At 41.6% G+C, this 23,280-nt stretch overlaps 1 protein-coding gene across 1 annotated transcript; it reads left to right on the top strand.

Moving 5' to 3' along the window:
* Positions 1-19,305: 19,305 nt before the first annotated feature.
* Positions 19,306-19,872, top strand: LOC307182473 (protein SREK1IP1-like). Its single transcript, XM_079913802.1, is given in 2 exon segments — positions 19,306-19,570; positions 19,572-19,872. Coding segments are annotated over 2 exon segments (468 nt in total). The 5' UTR covers positions 19,306-19,309; the 3' UTR covers positions 19,779-19,872.
* The last annotated feature ends 3,408 nt before the right edge of the window (positions 19,873-23,280 follow it).

Genomic DNA, 23,280 nt, shown 5'->3' with positions numbered 1-23,280 from the left:
CAGAATTTGCCATCTTAACCATTTTTTAGTGTACAGTTCAGGGGCATTAAGGACATTCACATCGTTGCGTCACCATCACCACCAATCTGTCCACAGAATTCCTTTCATTTTATAAAACTGAGATAGTTTTAAGTTATTTGTGTGATTCTTTGATTAGTGTCTGTGTACTCCACTAGGCTCTAAGCTCCATAAGGGCCCGTTGTCCTCATTGCTATTTTAGTCTCTGGTACAGTGTATACCACAGAGTAGTTGCTCAACTGGTCCTTATTGAATGAGTGGGTGGCTCTCACTTGCTCTACTTATATGCATTCTTTTTTTTTTTTTAACATCTTTATTGGGGTATCATTGCTTTACAATGGTGTGTTAGTTTCTGCTTTATAACAAAGTGAATCAGTTATACATATACATATGTTCCCATATCTCTTCCCTCTTGCGTCTCCCTCCCTCCCACCCTCCCTATCCCACCCCTCCAGGCGGTCACAAAGCACAGAGCCGATATCCCTGTGCCACGCGGCTACTTCCCACTAGCTATCTACCTTACGTTTGTTAGTGTGTACATGTCCATGACTCTCTCTCGCCCTGTCACAGCTCACCCTTCCCCCTCGCCATATCCTCAAGTCCGTTCTCCAGTAGGTCTGTGTCTTTATTCCTGTCTTACCCCTAGGTTCTTCATGACATTTTTTTTTCTTAAATTCCATATATATGTGTTAGCATATGGTATTTGTCTCTCTGTTTCTGACTTACTTCACTCTGTATGATAGACTCTAGGTCTATCCACCTCATTACAAATAGCTCAATTTCATTTCTTTTTATGGCTGAGTAATACTCCATTGTATATATGTGCCACATCTTCTTTATCCATTCATCCGATGATGGGCACTTAGGTTGTTTCCATCTCCGGGCTATTGTAAATATGGCTGCAATGAACATTTTGGTACATGACTCTTTTTGAATTTTGGCTTTCTTAGGGTATATGCCCAGTAGTGGGATTGCTGGGTCATATGGTAGTTCTATTTGTAGTTTTTTAAGGAACCTCCATACTGTTCTCCATAGTGGCTGAACCAATTCACATTCCCACCAGCAGTGCAAGAGGATTCCCTTTTCTCCACACCCTCTCCAGCATTTATTGTTTTTAGACTTTTTGATGATGGCCATTCTGACTGGTGTGAGATGATGTCTCATTGTAGTTTTGATTTGCATTTCTCTAATGATTAATGATGTTGAGCATCCTTTCATGTGTTTGTTGTCAGTCTGTATATCTTCTTTGGAGAAATGTCTATTTAGGTCTCCTGCCCATTTTTGGATTGGGTTGTTTGTTTTTTTGTTACTGAGCTGCATGAGCTGCTTGTAAATTTTGGAAATTAATCCTTTGTCAGTTGCTTCATTTGCAAATATTTTCTCCAATTCTGAGGCTTGTCTTTTGGTCTTGTTTATGGTTTCCTTTGCTGTGCAAAAGCTTTGAAGTTTCATTCGGTCCCATTTGTTTATTTTTGTTTTTATTTCCATTTCTCTAGGAGGTGGGTCAAAAAGGATCTTGCTGTGATTTATGTCATAGCGTGTTCTGCCTATGTTTTCCTCTAAGAGTTTGATAGTTTCTGGCCTTAAATTTAGGTCTTTAATCCATTTTGAGCTTATTTTTGTGTATGGTGTTAGGGAGTGATCTAATCTCATACTTTTACATGTACTTGTCCAGTTTTCCCAGCACAACTTATTGAAGAGACTGTCCTTTCTCCACTGTACATTCCTGCCACCTTTATCAAAGATAAGTTGTCCATATGTGCGTGGGTTTATCTCTGGGCTTTCTATCCTGTTCCATTGATCTATCTTTCTGTTTTTGTGCCAGTACCATACTGTCTTGATTACTGAAGCTTTGTAGTATCATCTGAAGTCAGGGAGCCTGATTCCTCCAGCTCCATTTTTCGTTCTCAAGATTGCTTTGGCTATTCGGGGTCTTTTGTGTTTCCATACAAATTGTGAAATGTTTTGTTCTAGTTCTGTGAAAAATGCCAGTGGTAGTTTGATAGGGATTGCATTGAATCTATAGATTGCTTAGGGTAGTAGAGTCATTTTCATAATGTTGATTCTTCCAATCCAAGAACATGGTATATCTCTCCATCTATTTGTATCATCTTTAATTTCTTTCATCAGTGTCTTATAATTTTCTGCATACAGGTTTTTTGTCTCCTTAGGTAGGTTTATTCCTAGATATTTTATTCTTCTTGTTGCAGTAGTAAATGGGAGTGTTTTCTTGATCTCACTTTCAGATTTTTCATCATTAGTGTATAGGAATGCCAGAGTTTTCTGTGCATTAATTTTGTATCCTGCTACTTTACCAAATTCATTGATTAGCTCTAGTGGTTTTCTGGTAGCATCTTTAGGATTCTCTATGTATAGTATCATGTCATCTGCAAACAGTGACAGCTTTACTTCTTCTTTTCCGATTTGGATTCCTTTTACTTCCTTTTCTTCTCTGATTGCTGTGGCTAAAACTTCCAAAACTATGTTGAATAAGAGTGGTGAGAGTGGGCAACCTTGTCTTGTTCCTGATCTTAGTGGAAATGCTTTCAGTTTTTCACCATTGAGGATGATGTTGGCTGTGGGCTTGTCATATATGGCCTTTATTATGGTGAGGAAAGTTCCCTCTATGCCTACTTTCTGCAGGGTTTTTATCATAAATGGGTGTTGAATTTTGTCAAAAGCTTTCTCTGCATCTATTGAGATGATCATATGGTTTTTCTCCTTTAATTTGTTAATATGGTTTATCACATTGATAGATTTGCGTATATTGAAGAATCCTTGCATTCCTGGAATAAACCCCACTTGATCATGTTGTATGATCCTTTTAATGTGCTGTTGGATTCTGTTTGCTAGTATTTTGTTGAGGATTTTTGCATGTATGTTCATCAGTGATATTGGCCTGTAGTTTTCTTTCTTTGTGACATCCTTCTCTGGTTTTGGTATCAAGGTGATGGTGGCCTCATAGAAGGAATTTGGGAGTGTTCCTCCCTCTGCTATATTTTGGAAGAGTTTGAGAAGGATAGGTGTTAGCTCTTCTCTAAATGTTTGATAGAATTCGCCTGTGAAGCCATCTGGTCCTGGGCTTTTGTTTGTTGGAAGATTTTTAATCACAGTTTCAATTTCAGTGCTTGTGATTGGTCTGTTCATATTTTCTATTTCTTCCTGATTCAGTCTTTGCAGTTTGTGCATTTCTAGGAATTTGTCCATTTCTTCCAGATTGTCCATTTTATTGGCATAGGGTTGCTTGTAGTAATCTCTCATGATCTTTTTTATTTCTGCAGTGTCAGTTGTTACTTCTCCTTTTTCATTTCTAATTCTATTGATTTGAGTCTTCTCCCTCTTTTTCTTGATGAGTCTGGCTAATGGTTTATCTATTTTGTTTATCTTCTCAAAGAACCAGCTTTTAGTTTTATTGATCTTTGCTATTGTTTCCTTCATTTCTTTTTCATTTATTTCTGATCTGATCTTTATGATTTCTTTCCTTCTGCTAACTTTGGGTTTTTTTTGTTCTTCTTTCTCTAATTGCTTGAGGTGCAAGGTTAGGTTGTTTATTCGAGATATTTCCTGCTTCTTAGGGTGGGCCTGTATTGCTATAAACTTCCCTCTTAGAACTGCTTTTGCTGCATCCCATAGGTTTTGGGTCGTCTTGTCTCCATTGTCATTTGTTTCTAGGTATTTTTTGTTTCCTCTTTGATTTCTTCAGTGTTCACTTCGTAATTAAGTAGTGTATTGTTTAGCCTCCATGTGTTTGTATTTTTTACAGATCTTTTCCTGTAAATGATATCTAGTCTTATGGCGTTGTTGGAAAAGATACTTGATACGATTTCAATTTTCTTAAATTTACCAAGGCTTGATTTGTGACCCAAGATATGATCTATCCTGGAGAATGTTCCATGAGCACTTGAGAAAAATGTGTGTTCTGTTGTTTTTGGATGGAATGTCCTATAAATATCAATTAAGTCCATCTTGTTTAATGTGTCATTTAAAGCTTGTGTTTTCTTATTTATTTTCATTTTGGATGATCTGTCCATTGGTGAAAGTGGGGTGTTGAAGTCCCATACTATGAATGTGTTACTGTCGATTTCCCCTTTTATGGCTGTTAGTTTTTGCCTTATGTATTGAGGTGCTCCTATGTTGGGTGCATAAATATTTATAATTGTTATATCTTCTTCTTGGATCGATCCCTTGATCATTATGTAGTGTCCTTCTTTGTCTCTTCTAATAGTCTTTATTTTAAAGTCTATTTTGTCTGACATGAGAATTCCTACTCCAGCTTTCTTTTGGATGCCATTTGCATGGAATATCTTTTTCCATCCCCTTACTTTCAGTCTGTATGTGTCTCTAGGTCTGAAGTGGGTCTCTTGTAGACAGCATATATGTGGGTCTTGCTTTTGTATCCATTCAGCCAATCTGTGTCTTTTGGTGGGAGCATTTAGTCCATTTACATTTAAGGTAATTATTGATATGTATGTTCCTATTCCCATTTTCTTAATTGTTTTGGGTTCGTTATTATAGGTCTTTTCCTTCTCTTGTGTTTCTTGTCTAGAGGAGTTCCTTCAGCATTTTTTGTAAAGCTGGTTTGGTGGTTCTGAACTCTCTCAGCTTTTGCTTGTCTGTAAAGGTTTTAATTTCTTCATCATTTCTGAATGAGATCCTTGCTGGGTAGAGTAATCTTGGTTGCAGGTTTTTCTCCTTCATCACTTTCAGTATGTCCAGCCACTCCCTTCTGGCTTACAGAGTTTCTGCTGAGAGATCAGCTGTTAACCTTATGGGGATTCCCTTGTGTGTTATTTGTTGTTTTTCCCTTGCTGCTTTTAATATGTTTTCTTTGTATTTAATTTTTGACAGTTTGATTAATATGTGTCTTGGCGTATTTCTCCTTGGATTTATTCTGTATGGGACTCTCTGTGCTTCCTGGACTTGATTAACTATTTCCTTTCCCATATTAGGGAAGTTTTCAACTATAATCTCTTCAAATATTTTCTCAGTTCCTTTCTTTTTCTCTTCTTTTTCTGGGACCCCTATAATTCGAATGTTGGTGTGCTTAATGTTGTCCCAGAGGTCTCTGAGACTGTCCTCAGTTCTTTTCATTCTTTTTCTTTATTCTGCTCTGCATTAGTTATTTCCACTATTTTATCTTCCAGGTCCCTTATCCGTTCTTCTGCCTCAGTTATTCTGCTATTGATCCCATCTAGAGTATTTTTAATTTCATTTATTGTGTTGTTCATCATTGCTTGTTTCATCTTTATTTCTTCTAGGTCCTTGTTAAATGTTTCTTGCATTTTGTCCATTCTATTTCCAAGATTTTGGATCATGTTTACTATCATTATTCTGAATTCTTTTTCAGGTAGACTGCCTATTTCCTCTTCATTTGTTAGGTCTGGTGCGTTTTTATCTTGTTCCTTCATCTGCTGTGTGTTTTTCTGTCTTCTCATTTTGCTTATCTTACTGTGTTTGGGGTCTCCTTTTTGCAGGCTGCAGCAGGTTCGTAGTTCCCGTTGTTTTTGATGTCTGTCCCCAGTGGCTAAGGTTGGTTCAGTGGGTTGTGTAGGCTTCCTGGTGGAGGGGACTAGTGCCTGTGTTGTGGTGGATGAGGCTGGATCTTGTCTCTCTAGTGGGTAGGTCCATGTCTGGTTGTGTGTTTTGGGGTTTCTGTGGACTTATTATGATTTTAGGCAGCCTCTCTGCTAATGGGTGGGGTTGTGTTCCTGTCTTGCTAGTTGTTTGGCATAGGGTGTCCAGCACTGTAGCTTGCTGGTCGTTGAGTGAAGCTGGCTGCTGGTGTTAAGATGGAGATCTCTGGGAGATTTTCACCGTTTGATATTATGTAGAGCTGCGAGGTCTCTTGTGGACCAGTGTCCTGAAGTTGGCTCTCCCACCTCAAAGGCACAGCATTGACTCCTGGCTGCAGCACCGAGAACCTTTCATCCACGCGGCTCAGAATAAAAGGGAGAAAAAGTAGAGAAAATTAGTAGAAGTAGGAAGAAAGAAAGAAAGAAAGAAAGGAGGGAAGGAAGGGAGGAAGGAAGGAAGGAAGGAAGGAAGAAAGGAAAATAAGGAAAGAAGCAAGAAGGAAAGAAAGGAGGGAGGGAGGGAGGAAGGAAGGAAGGAGGGAAGGAAGGAAAAAAGACAGAAAGAAAGAAGATACAGTAAAATAAAATAAAGTATAATAAAGTTATTGAATTAAAAATAATTATTTAGAGAAAAAAAAGGGACGGATAGAACCTTAGGACAAATGGTGGAAGCAAAGCTATACAGACAAAATCTTACACAGAAGCATACACATACACCCTCACAAAAAGAGGTAAAGGGGAAAAAATCATAAATCTTGCTCTCAAAGTCCACCTCCTCAATTTGGGATGATTTGTTGTCTAAAGGAGGGAAGGAAGGAAGGAAGGAAGGAAAGAAAGAGAAAGAAAGAAAGAAAGAAAAGTAAAGTATAATAGAGTTATTAAAATTAATTATTAAGAAAAAATTTAAAAAAAGAAAAACATTGGATGGATAGAACCCTAGGACAAATAGTGGAAGCAAAGGTATACAGACAAGATCTCACACAGAAGCATACACATACACATTCACAAAAAGAGGAAAAGGGGAAAAAATCATAGATCTTGCTCTCGAAGCCCACCTCCTCAATTTGGGATGATTTGTTGTCTATTCAGGTATTCCACAGATGCAGGGTACATCAAGTTGATTGTGGAGCTTTAATCAGCTGCTTCTGAGGCTGCTGGGAGAGATTTCCCTTTCTCTTCTTTGTTCTCACAGCTCACAGGGACTCAGCTTTGGATTTGGCCCCGCCTCTGCGTGTAGGTCGCTTGAGGGCGTCTGTTTTTTGCTCAGAAAGGACGGGGTTAAAGGAGCCGCTGATTTCGGGGGCTCTGCACACTCAGGCCGGGGGGAGGGAGGGGCATGGCGTGCGGGGTGGGACTGCGGCGGCAGAGGCTGGCATGACGTTGCACCAGCCTGAGGCCCGCCGTGCGTTCTCCCTGGGAAGTTGTCCCTGGACCCCGGGAACCTGGCAGTGGCGAGCTGCACAGACTCCCCGGAAGAGGGGTGTGGATAGTGACCTGTGCTTGCACACAGGCTTCTTGGTGGCGGCAGCAGCAGCCTTAGCATCTCCCGCCCGTTTCTGGGGTCCGCGCTTTTAGCTGCGGCTCACGCCCGTCTCTGGAGTTCCTTTAAGCAGCGCTCTTAAACCCCTCTCCTCGCGCACCAGGAAACAAAGAGGGAAGAAAAAGTCTCTTGCCTCTTCAGCAGGTGCAGACTTTTTCCCGGACTCCCTCCCGGCTAGCCGTGGTGCACCAACCCCCTGCAGGCTGTGTTCCCGCCGCCAACCCCACTCCTCTCCCTGCGCTCCAACCGAAGCCCGAGCCTCAGCTCCCAGCCCCGCCCACCCCGGCGGGTGAGCAGACAAGCCTCTCGGGCTGGTGAGTGCCGGTCGGCACCGATCCTCTGTGCGGGAATCTCTCCGCTTTGCCCTCCGCACCCCTGTTGCTGTGCTCTCCTCCGCGGCTTCGAAGCTCCCCCCTCCATCTCCTGCAGTCTCCGCCCGCGAAGGGGCTTCCTAGTGTGTGGAAACCTTTCCTCCTTCACAGCTCCCTACCACTGGTGTAGGTGCCGTCCCTATTCTTTTGTCTGTTTTTTCTTTTTTTTCTTTTGCCCTACCCAGGTACGTGGGTAGTTTCTTGCCTTTTGGGAGGTCTGAGGTTTTCTGCCAGCATTCAGTAGGTGTTCTGTAGGAGTTGTTCCACGTGTAGATGTATTTCTGGTATATCTGTGGGGAGGAATGTGATCTCCGCATCTTACTCTTCTGCCATCTTCCCAGAACCCCCACCTATATGCATTCTTGAGTTGGAAAGGAGGGAGGTACAGCTAGTGTGCCAGAAATTTCTCACAACTCGGAGTGCACGTGGGCATGTGTTGTAAAATTTCACATCTTCTAGGAAAATTTGAAGACTTTGGGTTAACGTGGCAGACTCAAACTGCATCTTTCCCCTAAAACCTAATGAAATAAAGAAAAATCATAAACAGTAACCAAAGGAGGAAAGAGATATAGTTATAAGATTATAGGTATATAGTATCTATCTCTCTATATATAGGTAACATTTATCTATATAATTATCTAGCTATCTAGTTATAGACTTACAGATATAAGATACAATAACTTTAACTTTAACAATAACTTTAAAAAACTAGTCTTGGGCTTCCCGGGTGGCGTGGTGGTTGAGAGTCTGCCTGCTGATGCAGGGGACACGGGTTTGTGCCCCGGTCCGGGAGGATCCCATGTGCCGCGGAGCGGCTGGGCCTGTGAGCCATGGCCGCTGAGCCTGCGCGTCCGGAGCCTGTGCTCCGCAACGGGAGAGGCCACAGCAGTGAGTGGCCCGTGTACCGCAAAACAAACAAGCAAACAAACAAAAATCCTAGTCTTTATGGAAAGACTCAGAAGATGCAGGAACAGTGCAGAATCCTAGCCATGCCCAGACTCTCCAGAAGCTAGACTGGTGAGACAACAAAATTCTGAGAATTCTCACTGATAGCTCCAAATTTGAAGAGAAGCCAACTGAGCAAACTGACCTTTATTTTTCTTCATCTGACTGAGGAATAGTGGAATGGATACTGAAAGAAAGCAATGAGTGGGGGTAGCTCCAAGGTCAGGCATGGAATTGGAGAAGTCTGCTGAAGCCCAAGGTCACCTGGTGAAACCCAGGGTCACCCAGCAATGGGAGTGAGATACACACGTTGCCATGTGCGTGAAATCGGGTAAGGTGGCCCTTTGTGCAGTACAGATATCAAATAGTGGAAGAGAGAGCAGGATTAGGTTTTCCAACCAAATATTCCCTGCTCACCATCTCAGGTGAGTTCTTCCATCTGAGTCTTGGACAGGAAACTAGAAGTCTCAGATGCAGTGCAAAGAGAGTCAAGCAGTCAGCCCACTGCATCAGGTCAGTTAGAAAGTCTGCTCAGGGCTGTCAAGCATGAGCAAAATATAAATAGCATGGCAGCAATGCAAACCTACTACAACAAAAGAAACAACAAGCAAACCACAAACCAAAGCAAGCAAGCAAGAAGTATAATACACAGACTTCATTTTAGAAGAAAACATAACTCAAGAAACAGAAGAAAATTCTTTGCAGTCACTTTATGTTATAGAACAGTTTGTTATAAGAGAATAAATATAATCAGTCAAAAACTTAAAGATAATAAAACAATAGAGTAAAATCAGAGAGTTACAGAAGAGCTATGGAATTAAGTTCAAGAACTAAATAATGTCACTATAGAACTAATAACTGGTAACAGCAAAGAACAAAATTTAAACATTGCTGAAATTTGAATTATTAACCTAGAAGAAAGGCTTGAGACAATCTTGGTAAATGTAATTAAGAAAACAAACATTAAAGCAAGTAAATTGGGGACTTCACTGGTGGTCCAGTGGTTAAGACTTTGCCTTCCAGTGCAGGGGGTGCAGGTTCAACCTCTGGTCAGGGAGCTAAGATCCCACATGCCTCCGGGCCAAGAAACCAAAACATAAAGCAGAAGCAATATTGTAACAAATTCAGTAAAGACTTTAAAAATGTTCCACATCAAAAAAAAAAATCTTAAAAAAAAAGCAAGTAAATTGAAGCTAATAGATATAAAATGCAAAAAAATTCAACATAAAATTATTGGGTATCTCTGAAGTGTTCAGGGAGATAATGAAGAAAATGTTCTCTAAATTGAAGACAAAACTGAGTCTGCAAATCCAAAGGGCATACGTATTCTAGGAAAATTAGAAGCATAAAGCTCAACACTAAGACATATTTTAGTGAAGAAGGTGAAATTCAATGATAAAGAAATAATTCTGTAGGAATCTAAAGAGAAAAAGCAAGTCCTCTACAAGGAGAAAAAAACCACTGGTTGGTCTCAGATTTCTCCACAACAGTATTTAATGGCAGAAGACAATGGAACCAGACCTCTAAAATCCTGACGGGGAAATATTTGACCTTGGACTCTTTTACCTATCTAAGACGACGTTCAGGTGCAAAGGGACTTTGAAACACAAAAGAACTTAATAGCACCTGTAGGAACTTCTTGGAAAAAAACTACATGCAAGTAAAGCCAGCCGTTTAATGTATGAATCAAAATACAGAATACAGGAATGTTAGAAGCCCTGGTAAATATTGGTGGTGAAAACTGAATTCATGTAAATGTAGAATTAATACTAATTAACTATGGGACATACAGGTAAAGAACAAATGTAAATGTTATAAACATAGACCATGTAAAAATAATAATATAACTAGCAAATATCAAGAAGAGGGGGAAAGAAGAGGAAGAAATGTAGAAATAACAGAGTGAAGAGAAACTCTACCGAAATATGCAGCCTTAAAAAAGACTGCAATTCCCCGATGTTTTTAATAAATTCATTTCTTAAGAGAGACCTTTAAAATAATTTTTTTTGAGAAAGTGAGAAAACATTTGTTTGATGTTAAATAACTCCTTCTATTTCACCATAGTTTCCTTTACTTTTGTAAAATGAAAGTAAATTTGAAACTAATACTTTTTAATGAAAAATTCATATATTAAAAATAAGCTCACTTTAGTAAACACATTTCCCCTTTTTCTGTTTTTCATTCATCTATCTTTCCTTCTTTCTGTATTTATGCCTAGAAAGGCATGTGTGATCATTTTAACTTAATATTAACAGTTATTCCTGGCTATGGGATTTGGATTTTTTTTTACCTTTGGCTTTGTGATTTTTCTGCATTCTTTCCATTTTTCTAATAGGTATGTACCATTTTTATCAAAATGAGTGATTTTTATTTAAAAACCAAAGAAAAGAGTGGAAATCAATATGATGTGTTAACAGTGGTTAATTCTGAGTGGGTGGAAATTGGATGATTATTAGGCTTTTCTTTGTAATTTTCTATATTTTTTTAATTTTAAAAAAATTTGAAGAGAGAAAAATAAGAAGGATAAGTTGAGAATATCTGCTTTTTATCAACTGAATAGCAATCATGCGAGTGTCATTTGTGGCCTGCCATAAATTCAAGGACAGGTTGATAGGACTGGCTGGCCAGAATGGGTTGTAGGATCCGTCATAGTAAGCCACAGGATGACAGGCTGGCGTGGCAAACGGCCACTCTTGGGTGGTCCAGGAGAAAGATGACAGTGTCTGGGTATTAGGAGTCTTTTTCAAGGCATTGGGAGAATCATAGAAATTTCAAGAGAACAGACAGACCTATTCATCATTGCATATACTTAAATATGCCATGACTCAATTTACCCCTTGAAGTGTAACACCTAGTAAAGTCTGGGAACGCTCATAGGTGTTAATTTTTTCATTGACTTTGTAATTGAATTTTATTCTACTTATTAAGTGTTCATCACAGGGGAAATATATCAATGAAAACTGGTGAAACAATAAAAGTTTTATACCAAAAATAAGAGCAGATTGATTTTGTTTTATTAATAGGAAGAGGATAGGATGCCCAGACAATAGGTAAAACATAAAACTAGTGTGGCTGAAAAGTAGCTGCACATTATAATGTCCGTAACCATGCTGGTCTGACCCTTCCCTTGTTGCTCTAAGACAGGCAGGCACAGTACAGTTGAAAGAGCATGAAGTTTAAAGTCAAATTCCTGCTCTTCTACCTACAGTTGCCTTCTCTAGGAAGTGGAGATCCTATGGCCAGCTTGGTTGGGTTTGATTCAGATGACCTATGTGTAAAGAGCAATGAACAGTTCAAGGGAGGTAATTGCTATTGGAGCACATGATGAGCAGGGCAAACCTCTTCCTCTTCTCTGGAATGACCACCGACTAGCTGTTGCCTGAAAAGTGTGCTCTCTTTTCCTTACTGCTGTCTTTATTTCAAATTGACCAATTACCGACCCACGCAGGGAGTCCCCTGGGGCACCTGCAAACTTAAACATGAATTAAACTTTATTCAGAGGGAGAGGTGGGATGTTCTAGCCCTGATGCTGTAAGAGACGAACATGTGCGTGAGGCCCATGTCTTATCTTGGGTACCGGAGAGCTGGAGGGAGCGCAGAGGTGAGTTGGCTCAGCATTCCTCACTTTCTAGGTAAAGACTGTGACCCAGAGGGGAGAAGGCTTGCTTCACATATTGCTAATCAGTAGTGATGCTGTGATGAAAGGACTCAGCATCCTGACTTAGCATAAGCACCTCTACTTTGGGCCAACAGGGGAGTTTGAATGGAAGGACTGGCTTATAAGGAAGTGTGGAAGCTTAGAAACTAGACTGGGGAGAAAGAGTTGACCCTCAACACCCCTGGCCTAGCCTGTGGGCCCTCCATGAGGATGCTGTAATTCCAGCAGCCTGCATGTCCTTGTGGGAAAACGGTCATTTCCTTGTTGCCAGGAAGCATTGCTGTCTTTTCCCCTCTCCTCGGTTCACCTGCTGATCAGCACATTGTCCAATTCCAGAAGCACCGCTGGTCAATAACTGTTCTCTGTGATGTGTCCATGGAATAGACTTGAACATGGGCGTTCCTGAGCCTTGAGAAGACCACGTGGAGGAACAAAGCCAGAGATGGCACCTGGAATGCTCCTGGACACAGAAGCAAGGAGCCAAGGGCAGGGTGTGGTCAGCAGTGAGGGAGTTGAGAGCAGTACAGTCAGAAAAAAGGTGGGTCCCTGACATAAGTGTTGAGGTCTCACCTGTGGGTTTGTTTCAAGACCCTGGGAGTGAGAGCGTTGGTGATGAGGTACTGCAGGGTATAAGCAGTTAGTTCATAGAGGCTTCAGGGCAGGCAGGTCTTTAGCCTGCAGTTGGTGGATTTGACCGACCGCGATTCCCTCATGTGGGACTGAAAGTCTGTGTCTTGGAAGTTTGTGCTTCTTTTGAGACAAGCCCCTTGCAGACGCTCTGACAGGACTGGGCTGAGATTTGTGCTTTGCCACACTTTTATCTTAAGACCCACCTGCCCTCTTCTCTGCTCACTCTTTTCCTTTCTCCAGGGTCTTCCCATTTGCAAAATCGAGAAAGCACACGTTTAGAAATTCCAGGAGAATGGAACAAAGATGCTTTATGAAAAGGAGACATGATCTCATAGAAGAGGGCTGTTTATTTACTCCAGCCCTGGAGAAGTTCATTCTAAGGGCACAGTTTTGAAGCCGATGACACCTGTGAGGGAGCTGGGTGCTAAAAGTAAATTGGGAATAAAAAATGCTCATTGCCTCGAGGCCCTAAAATCTAAAGGAACTAGCACAAATTTAAAGACAGACTCTCAAAGTTACTCTTTCCTCCCCACTGGCTTTAATTTCTATTTTTGCTGTTTTTTTTTCTGAACTTCTTTTTATATTTGGAGAGAGGAGGAACATGTTCTTGGGGATTTGGGAGAATTGGGTTAAGGCTGATAACTCTAGACATCAGGTATTAGTAATGGCTCTCAGAGAAAGTTGGTCAGAGCAGAAGAAGGTGGGTATGGAGTTGGGTTTGCTCACCTCCAGGTCCATTTTCTCCAGAATTTCCCTTTTCCTTAACTTGTTCCCATTTGGTCCTCCACCCAAGGCTGTGGCAAGTCCATTGGCCTCCCTGGCTTTTATATTCTGAGCCAAAGATTCCATAAACAAGATCACCCTGCCCCCCCCACCCCCGCCTCCCCCCCAGTTCTGAAGAAATGGACTGTTGTTAGGCTTGACACGTAGTAGGTGCTCAGATATTCATTCAGGTAATAAGTGAATATGTTCTAGGTTTAAACACAAATGGAGGAGGTGAGGCTCAGAGACCTTCTCATTCTTTCCAAGGTTGCATCCTAGCAAGTAGCGGAACTTAAAGTCTGGTCGAAGTAAGGGAAAATGCATATAAAAGTAGTAAACCTAGTGGAAGCAGGGTCTCCTCAGCGTCCCAGGATTAGTATGGGGTGTTCATTGTTGGAGTTATAGGATGAGGGCTGTGTAGGCTGGAGTCACTGATAAGACTTCCTGGAAAAGCTGGGGCTTGGATTGAATGAGAAACAGTGAGAGGAGGTGGGAGGAGCACGGTATCCCAGGTGGGAGGCAACAGTGAGCCAAGCCTGAGAGGCAGCGCAGTTTTATTATTTAGGGAGCATCTGGGAGGGAGACCAGTTGGCTGAAGAAGTCTGAGTAGAGGCACTGCAGTAGATGAGGTTGGAGAAGCCAGCAAATGCCAGTCTGGGAAGCACTGACCATCTTTATCATTTGCACCATCCTGGTTCTTGATCCCCAGGGATGAAGTGGACTCTGTGGTGTGTACAGTGCCCGGACGCCACCTCTGAGATCCAGCATGTGTTCCCGCAGCTGCCAGGTGTATTGCCTGCTGAGAGCTCATGGCTGAGTCCATCCCTGGGTAGGGAGCTGCCTCATTCAGTGTTCTGCCCTCTAGTCAATGACTAGTTGAGATGGGGGTGCAAAGGCCTGGTCCTCTTGCCCCAGATGTGGGCCAACCCCCAAGAGCTGTGTCGGTTTTGGAGCTCCCGTGGGACGGGCTGAAGTCGCTGCCCCAGTGCAAGGCCTCCCTCCATCCAGTTCTGCCCCTCTCTCCCCTGAAGGTGTGGTTCAGGAGTGTGCCCTCTACTACACTCTCTGCATGAAAATGTACTATCTCAGCATCTGTTTCCTAGGCAACCTGCCTTAAGCCAGTTGAGACAGCAGTTGTTCTAGAAAGCAGACTAAGAAAACCGCTTGCAGTGAAAACCCCATTGCCGGTGGCAGGTAGAGTAATGCTAGTCCTTGGCGTGCGGTAACGGTGCAATCAGAACTTTCACCAGTGGTGAACTGGGATGGGACACCAGTAAAACAGATCAGACTGGTGGGTTCAATAGCTCAGGCACAGGGACGGTTTTGGGGAGTGGTTATTATAGGCACTACTAACTGAATAGCTCTTGCTGGGGGCTATCTACGCACTGGTGAAAGACTGAGGGTGATCAGTGGCCAATTTAAGGCCACTGACTAGTGAAAGCTAGAGGTCCTCCTTGGTAGATAAAAATATTCTTTTCTCTTGCAGCCAGAGGGCAAAAGAAGCTAAAGAGCAGGTTCAGTATTTCATTACAGGAACTGCGATCTCCAGAGGAGGTTGAATTCACAGCCCAGCAGGTGCACCTCACCAGGTCATGACCCTGCTTGGGAGGAAAGAGGACCCTGAGATTTGGGCTGGGGAGGTCTGAATTGATTCACTCAGAATTTTTTAATCCCCTGAACCCTCTGGACCCCATGGACCTGCAGAAGTAGCTACTCTGTCCTGCAGTAATCTGAGGCTTGAGCTGTTAAGTCTGGGACAAGGATGTTTATAGTAAGACTACAAGAAGGGAAGGACGTGGAGATGATAAGAAGAAATGAGTTTTGTGTTCCAGTGGTCACTAATGCTCCAGTGGTTACTGGAATAGTAGGCAATTTAATACATTGATGAATAAGGTATTGTAATAGCAATAAATACGGTTTATCTATGTATAGATTAGGTATAGTAAATCTTACATGTCCTCAAGATAGAATGTATTTTTCTCTTTCCTATTTTCCAATTTCCATTTTCAGTTTTATGTCATGAAATAATAATAACAATTCTAACAACAGTGATTAAACTAATAAATTACATTGTGCACTAGTGCATGAGAATGAAGAATGTACATTATAAATAATGATAGTTTATTTATGATACTGTCTCTACTCACCCTTTCTCCCAGCAAGGTGTTTGGGGATCTCAAAAAAGCTACCAAACAAATACACCCGCACATATACATAGGAGATACAGTATAGTATGTATTATATCACAAATAAGAAATCTTCCAAATGACAGTTCATAAAGAAAATGGTAGTCCTAGAATAAAAATCATTAGAGATGGTGGACATTTATTACATTTATATACTACTAAAACTTGGTTTTATGAATCTCAAACTTAATTTAGATGTTTTTGGAATACAAATAGATACAAATCTTAGTAAAACATTATTGACTCTCAGGTGGAAAAATACATTCCTATCAGTTTTTTTTCCCCTGACAAAGCTATGCATATCCTGTCAGTTTCAGTGGTTTACAGATGTCTGGGTTTTTGGACTAATACATTAAAAAAAAAAAAACCAACCTTTTGAGGACCACCATAGGGCAGCATCTATTTTGCCAATTAAATTTATTTGGAAAAAGTCATTGTTCTTTTACTACTATTATTCTATAAAAAGAATGAAGATTTAACAGTAAAAGGTAGGAAGGATATAATCTCATGAGAAAGGGCTTTCAATTTCTTTGACGAATAAAAAAAATTGCTTCATGAAAAACTCTTGGTTTTTTTCACTTATTTCGTTGGGAAACAGTGAAAAGTTTTGTCAAGATGGGCATTGATGCTATACATGGACAGAAGATTAGGAACCAGTAATGTGATGCATTTCTATGAATTAGATTTAAGAAAGTTTTCATTATTTCCACTGGCGAGATGCAGAATGCACATTACGGGTTGATTTGAAGTTACTTGCTCTGGGGCAGCTGTTCTCACACTTAAGCATCAGCATTCTCTGGAGGACATCTTAGAACACACTGCTGCCCCAGACCCAGAGTTTCTGAGTCAGAAGGTGGGGGCTAAGAATCTAACAGGTTCTCAGATGAGGTTCACACTGCTGGCCTGGAGATCATTCTTTGAGAACCACTGTTCTAGAGTATTAAAAAAGGCAATTGCTAAAATGTATTTTCTTTTTTTCAGGAATGTTGTACTAATTTTGCAGTCTTTCTTCTTCTCATTACTCAAAGAGTACATTCAGACTGCAAGCTCTGTTTTACGGAACAGAAAATGCAAATATCTTGCCCAAGTGTTCCCATGGCCTGGAACACCTTTATCACCTTGCCTTTTCTTTTGGCTGCATTGGGGCTTTGTTGCTGCACGTGGGCTTTCTCTAGTTGTGGCAAGTGGGGGCTGCTCTTCTTTGCAGTGCGTGGTCTTCTCATTGCGGTGGCTTCTCTTGTTGTGGAGCACGGGCTCTAGGGTGTGTGGGCTCAGTAGTTGTGGCTCGCAGGCTCTAGAGCACAGGCTCAGTAGTTGTGGCACACGGGCTTAGTTGCTCCTCAGCATGTGGGATCTTCTTGGACCAGGGATTGAACCCGTGTTGTTGAACCTGCGTTGGCAGGTGGATTCATAACCACTGCGCCACCCAGGAAGTCCCTATCACCTTGCCTTTTGGGTGAATGCTGACACATTTTTCTAGAGCCTGTTTAAACATCATCTCCTCTTTCCTTAACCCCCCCATGTAGAATCGATCTCCCACTTTTATTTCTCCATCTCTCTCATTTTCTCCCTTTTCCCCTTTCCCTTTCCTTCTTCCCTCCCTTCCTTCCTTCCTTTTTCCCTTCCTTCCTTCCGTCCTTCCTTCTTTTCACCATTGTCCCTATTAGGTTCTGACCTTGTGAAGAGCAGGTGCTAAACTTCGAAACCTAGAATCTAGCATCATGCCTGCTGTTGACTTTGTCCATCTGTTTGGCATATCACAGCAACAACCAAGTTAGTGAGTTGAATAATCATCTAGTGCATTTGTTCTCTGTAGATGGTCTGAATTATCCAGGTTCAACATTTTGTCTCCTTCCCCTCACCTCCTGCCCCCATCATCTATAGCACAGTGTTATTTTTTTTGAATAAAATCATGTGATAGCTGCTTAAGCTGCCCACTTTAAGTGTCTACTGTACCAGCCAACAAGTCAAATATTGAGGTAAATATATGGAAGTCCCCAGTCCCCATATGTGTCAATTTCTAGCCTAACTGGCTTTCCAAGACTAGAATCCTATTCAGTATATCCCTGGCAAAAATTTGTGTACTGTGCCTACCAGTTTGGGGGAACATCAACGTGTGATGCTTTAGATATATAAATACCAAAACTCTTCAAGGTCCTTTCAAATATAAAAAAATACATAGAGAGTAATACATATGCTTTGGGTATTTTTCCAAATTCCATAGGTAGGAATAGAAAACTGGAGCCACCTGGAGCTCTTGAATTTTCCAGTGGCTTAATGTCCCTTCTTTCCATTACTTACAGACTGTATTTCTTTTGAGATCAGGGGACATTATAATGGGGTAGCAAAAATATTGACAGGTCAAATATATGCCAAATATAGATGACTTTTTATTTTTGATATTGTGGATTTGTTTTTGCCAGTCTGGCCAAAATCTCAAGGCCAAAGACTCTCGATGGTGTGACCCAAGCACTCAAGTGCTCAAGAAGAAGCTGAGTGAGTGTGGAAAAGACAGGTTCACAAGCTACATTACATTTATCACTGTTTCCAAGTCCATGAAGACAGAGATGAGGGAGCAAAACATATTTGGACTGTAGACCTGCGCTAAGGAGCAGAAAGTCATGCAAATAAAAGAATCGGATAGGGCTTCCCTGGTGGCGCAGTGGTTAAGAGTCCGCCTGCCGATGCAGGGGACACGGGTTCGTGCCCCGGTCCGGGAAGATCCCACATGCCGCGGAGCGGCTGGGCCCGTGAACCGTGGCTGCTGAGCCTGTGTGTCCGGAGCCTGTGCTCCGCAACGGGAGAGGCCACAACAGTAAGAGGCCCGCGTACTGAAAAAAAAAAAAAAAAAAAAGAATCGGATAGAGGGACTTCCCTGGTGGTCCAGTGGTAAAGAATCCTCCTTCCAATGCAGGGTATGTGGGTTCAATCCCTGGTCGGGGAACTAAGATCCTACGTGCCTCGGGGCAACTAAGCCCACACACCACAGCTAGGGAGAGAAAATCCGTGCACCACAACTAGAGAGGAGCCCACGCACTGCAATGAAAAAGATCCTGCATGCCTGAGTGAAGATCCCATGTGCCACAGCTAAGACCCGACGCAGCCAAAAGAAAAAAAAAAAAAGAATGGGATAGAATAGATAAAGGGAGTTGGCATCCCAGAAATTTTAAGGCATTTCCTCTAGCTAACATGAAATGTAATATTTCTCTACATACGTTAATTAAATAAAATAAAAAGAGAACATTTTAAAAATTAATTTTTGTCAAAGGATGACATTTTCCATACTATTTTATGAACAAGGATTACTCAGTACTTCTTAGGCATGTTTAGATTGCTTGAACTCTTTCATTTAAGAAAGGTAGAGTGTGTTGCTCTCAAAACTGCACGGCTAGTGAACATTGGTTTAAAGTGCTTTGTTACATTTCATTCAAAGGTGTCTACGTGAGCAGCAGCTACTTGGTTCCGCTATCGCCGGAGACTTTTAGGGCCTTCCCTGACTGTCACCTGGGTGCCACGGCGTGGGTGGGAGGAAGAAGCCGCCCTAGCTGTGTGTTGTCCTTGCGGCCAGTGGGAAGCGAGTGCCCTCTCGAAAGCCCAGGGGTCCCGCGACCCCTCTTGCCAGTGCCATGGCAGTTCCAGGTTGCAACAAGAACAGTGTCCGAGCAGGCTGTAAAAAATGTGTCTATCCTGGTCACCTGACTTTTGAATGCCGCAATTTTCACCGAGTAGACCCCAGAAAGGACATAATTTTGGATGTCAGCAGCACAAGTAGTGAGGAGAGTGATGAAGAGAATGAAGAACTGAATAAACTGCAAGCATTACAAGAAAAAAGAATAAATGAAGAAGAGGAGAAGAAAAAAGCAAAAAGCAAAGAGAAAATCAAGTTGCAAAAAAAAAAGGAAAAGGTCTTATTCATCCAGTTCCACTGAAGAGGACACTTCAAAACAAAAGAAACAAAAATATCAGAAGAAAGAAAAGAAAAAAGAGAAAAAGAGTAAGTCAAAAAAAGGGAAGCATCACAAAAAGGACAAAAAGAAGAGAAAAAAGGAAAAGCATTCCTCTGCCCCTAATAGTTCTGAAATCTCCAAAAAGTAACTGAGACTTTGGCCTGAACCATTAAATTTAAAAATTTGGTTTTGAAAATTGTTAGACTTTCCTTGAAATTTGCTGTATAATTATGCTTTGCAATAAATCACAGCCTTTTCCATATAGACATTTTTTCATATATGGGGCTATTACTGTCTGGCAGTATTTTAGTGTACTGTGATTATAGAGTATTGAATCAGTCTTATTACTTGATAGCCAGGGCCCAAGTATGGATATTTGTGCAACAAAACTCATCGTTTTTGGTATTCCTCTGTGTGTGTGTCTGGCTAGTGTTATTACTTCATAAGTTGATCGTGAATGGCTTTACTACAGTCAACACAGGCAATCTACGTAGCAGTTAATGAGTACTGCTGAATTAAGTGTCCATCTTCCAGTGTTAAAGTGAGGTAGGGGATAATGCTTTGCTCTTGACACTGAAAAATTTCATAGCTTTATATCCTATGATAATGTATAAAGAAAGTGAAGTTCTTTACTGTTGTTTTTAAATCTTGGCTTTTTTCAGATGTCCCAGGAGATGAAGCTGCTTTATTGGTCTTGACCAGAACCTTTTAAATGAATGGCATCAGCAGGAAGTTGATAATGAAAGTATTTATAACAGAATTTCACTGTTTTCTGAGATGCAGAGTTTCTAGTACCTGCCTCCTTGGTTTTTGTAACAAAATATTTCTTCCTTGCTTAAAAAGACAAGTCTAGTTCAGCCTACTAGTAGGTCTTGTAGAGATGATGATGTGTTGGGCAGGATTTTTAAGATAGACTCCTGAGTTGTTTTACAAATATGCCATATTGGTATGTCTTAAAGAGATACCTCAAACACAGAACTTTTTATTTAGGAGGATAACAGCTAAATCTTCATTAGAACTGATTTTTTTTTTTTTTGGCGATACGCGGGCCTCTCACTGTTGTGGCCTTTCCCGTTGCGGAGCACAGGCTCCGGATGCGCAGGCTCAGCGGCCCATGGCTCACGGGCCCAGCCGCTCCGCGGCATGTGGGATCTTTCCGGACCAGGGCACGAACCCGTGTCCCCTGCATTGGCAGGCGGACTCTCAACCACTGCGCCACTAGGGAAGCCCTAGAACTGATTTTTATTGTATTTGGTATGTAAATTTTATGACGCTTGTTTCTATGAGTAATGTGGAAATTTTTTATAAATGTGAACATATTAAAAAAAAAAGGTGTCTACGAAATGCCACATGCTAAGAGAAGCAGCCATCCTTGTTTTGTCTGTAGACAATTCAATTATGGAAAATACCCAGAAAGAAGTTGTGAAAAGAATTTCATTAAACAACCAAGTAGCTCCCATCTTGCATGTATGTTTTAAAGAAGGATCAGCTTGTAAACTTGCTGGTAATTGACTGCAGAATTGGGCTGTTCATTGAGCAAGTATTTATTGAGATTGTAAGGGGTGAGAAATAGTACACAGCAGGCTCCCTTGTAAGAATGTGCAGGTTCTGGGGGAGAAGGGGAGGAGTAGGTTGGTCTCTGGCCTTCCTTGATGGGAGGAACTCTTCTATGTTTAAGGCAAGAGCAATTCTGTCAAATAATATCTCATTACCTCTTTTATTATTCTGGCTCAAAGTGAATTCACTCTGAGTTTTATAGTGTTCTCTGTCTGCCATTTTCTTATCAATTAATGATGTATTGCTTCATATTCGCATAGGGGAAAGAGAGGTGAAATTTCTGTCCACCAATAGGGCCATGTTTACTAGGGTCAGGGCAACCGTGTGTCAAAAAGCCTCAGGTACTTCTTCCCTTCAGTGACCTCAGTCACTGAACCAGAGCTTGGAGAGGTGGCCTTGGTAGGTGCAGCCAGCTTTACTCTCTCTCTTCCCCCTCTCCCATGAGTGCTCAGGGTCTCTGCCCTGTACAATATGCCTCCAGCCAGAAGGTGGTGCAATCCCAAGATTTGGGTTTGGGTTTAGGAAGATGGCAAAGGCCCATTTGGCCTTCAGGTAGAACATGTGCACCCTTCAGGCTTTCAAACAACTCTTCAGAGGAGTTTAGAGCATAATTCCAGTTAATTAAAGATAGCATAGATCTTCCATTCCTATTTGTCATTGTCCCTTGTGTGAGGGATCTCAAGGTGGGGAAGGGAGGCTGGCAGGATTTGGGCATTACTAGGTGCCTTTGACAAGAGCATCTTAAGCTTTATTAAAACCCTAACAATAATTTTTTAACTTTTCATTGTGTATATGTTATTCATTTAACGAGCTGTTATTGAGAAGCTAATAGGGTTCCCTGTACTAGAGACAACTAGATGTAAATTCCTGGAAGGACAAGTGGCTACATTTTAAACTTCTTAGTAGCTGTTCTCTTTTCTTCCTTATTTTATTTTATTTATTTATTTATTTATTTTTGCGGTACACGGGCCTCTCACTGTTGTGGCCTCTCCTGTTGTGGAGCACAGGCTTCGGACGCGCAGGCTCAGCGGCCATGGCTCATGGGCCCAGCCGCTCCGTGGCATGTGGGATCTTCCCGGACCGGGGCACGAACCCGTGTCCCCTGCATCGGCAGGAGGACTCTCAACCACTGTGCCACCAGGGGAGCTTTCTTCCTTATTTTAGAATCTAGCAAAGTGCTCTGCACTTCTTAGGCACTCAATAATTATTTCTGATTAAATGAAACACTGAATAAAGTCCCAGCTTCCTGAGAAGATTTCAGGCCAGTAGAAACGTTATTAGGTACAAGAGAGGAGAACCTAGGGATGATTGAGTACTACATGCCAGAGACTTGCTGGATACATTATCTAACAGGGATAGAGAGCCCAGGGTCTAGTTCTAGGAGTTTGGGAAGAGACTGCCAGGGCCTTCCATAGAGATAATTCACGAGGGAGAACGTTCTGAGGCTGCACCAACTCTTCATTCCTGGAATGACAGTCCATGAATGTCTAGTTTGAGAGCCAGACAGAAGAGAAAAGATAGAGTACAGGGGACTCCAGGGATTGCGAAAAGGCCGCAGTGGGAAGGCCTCAGGGAGAGGTGTGTGTGGAGCTTGACGGGAAGAAAGAAAGGACAGGTGGTTTGGAACAAGTCTCATGTTTTCTAATGCTCCCTGTGAATTGATGAAAGGGACTGTTGGGCAGATAGGAACTGTTATTCTCGTCACAATGGGTCAAGAGAGGTCTGGGATGCATTGAAGGTTGCTAGTGTACAAATGACTGAAGAAATACTGAAAAGTATATTAAAAAGTAGGTGTTTTTTTTAAAACCTTAAAAAAATTTATCCACATACAGATTTTATTTGAAGACAGTATAAACAATCTAAACATAAGTCTCTTTTAAATGTGGGCCAAATGTCCCTTATGCCCACTCTTGGATAGGCCCCATCCTCATACTACTGATCGGGAAACTGAGGCTCAGAAAGAATGAGTGATTGGAAGAATGTCACACTGGTAAGTTGTGGCGACAGGATTGGACCTGGATCTTTTGGACTCTAAAGCCTTTTTTTTTTTTTTTTTAAACTATATCATACTATCAAAGCAGCATAGGATCAGA

The sequence above is a fragment of the Stenella coeruleoalba genome, assembly GCF_951394435.1.
Source record: "Stenella coeruleoalba genome assembly, chromosome: 2".
NCBI classification, from domain to species: domain Eukaryota; kingdom Metazoa; phylum Chordata; class Mammalia; order Artiodactyla; family Delphinidae; genus Stenella; species Stenella coeruleoalba.
This window is presented reverse-complemented; position numbering and strand designations above follow the sequence as displayed.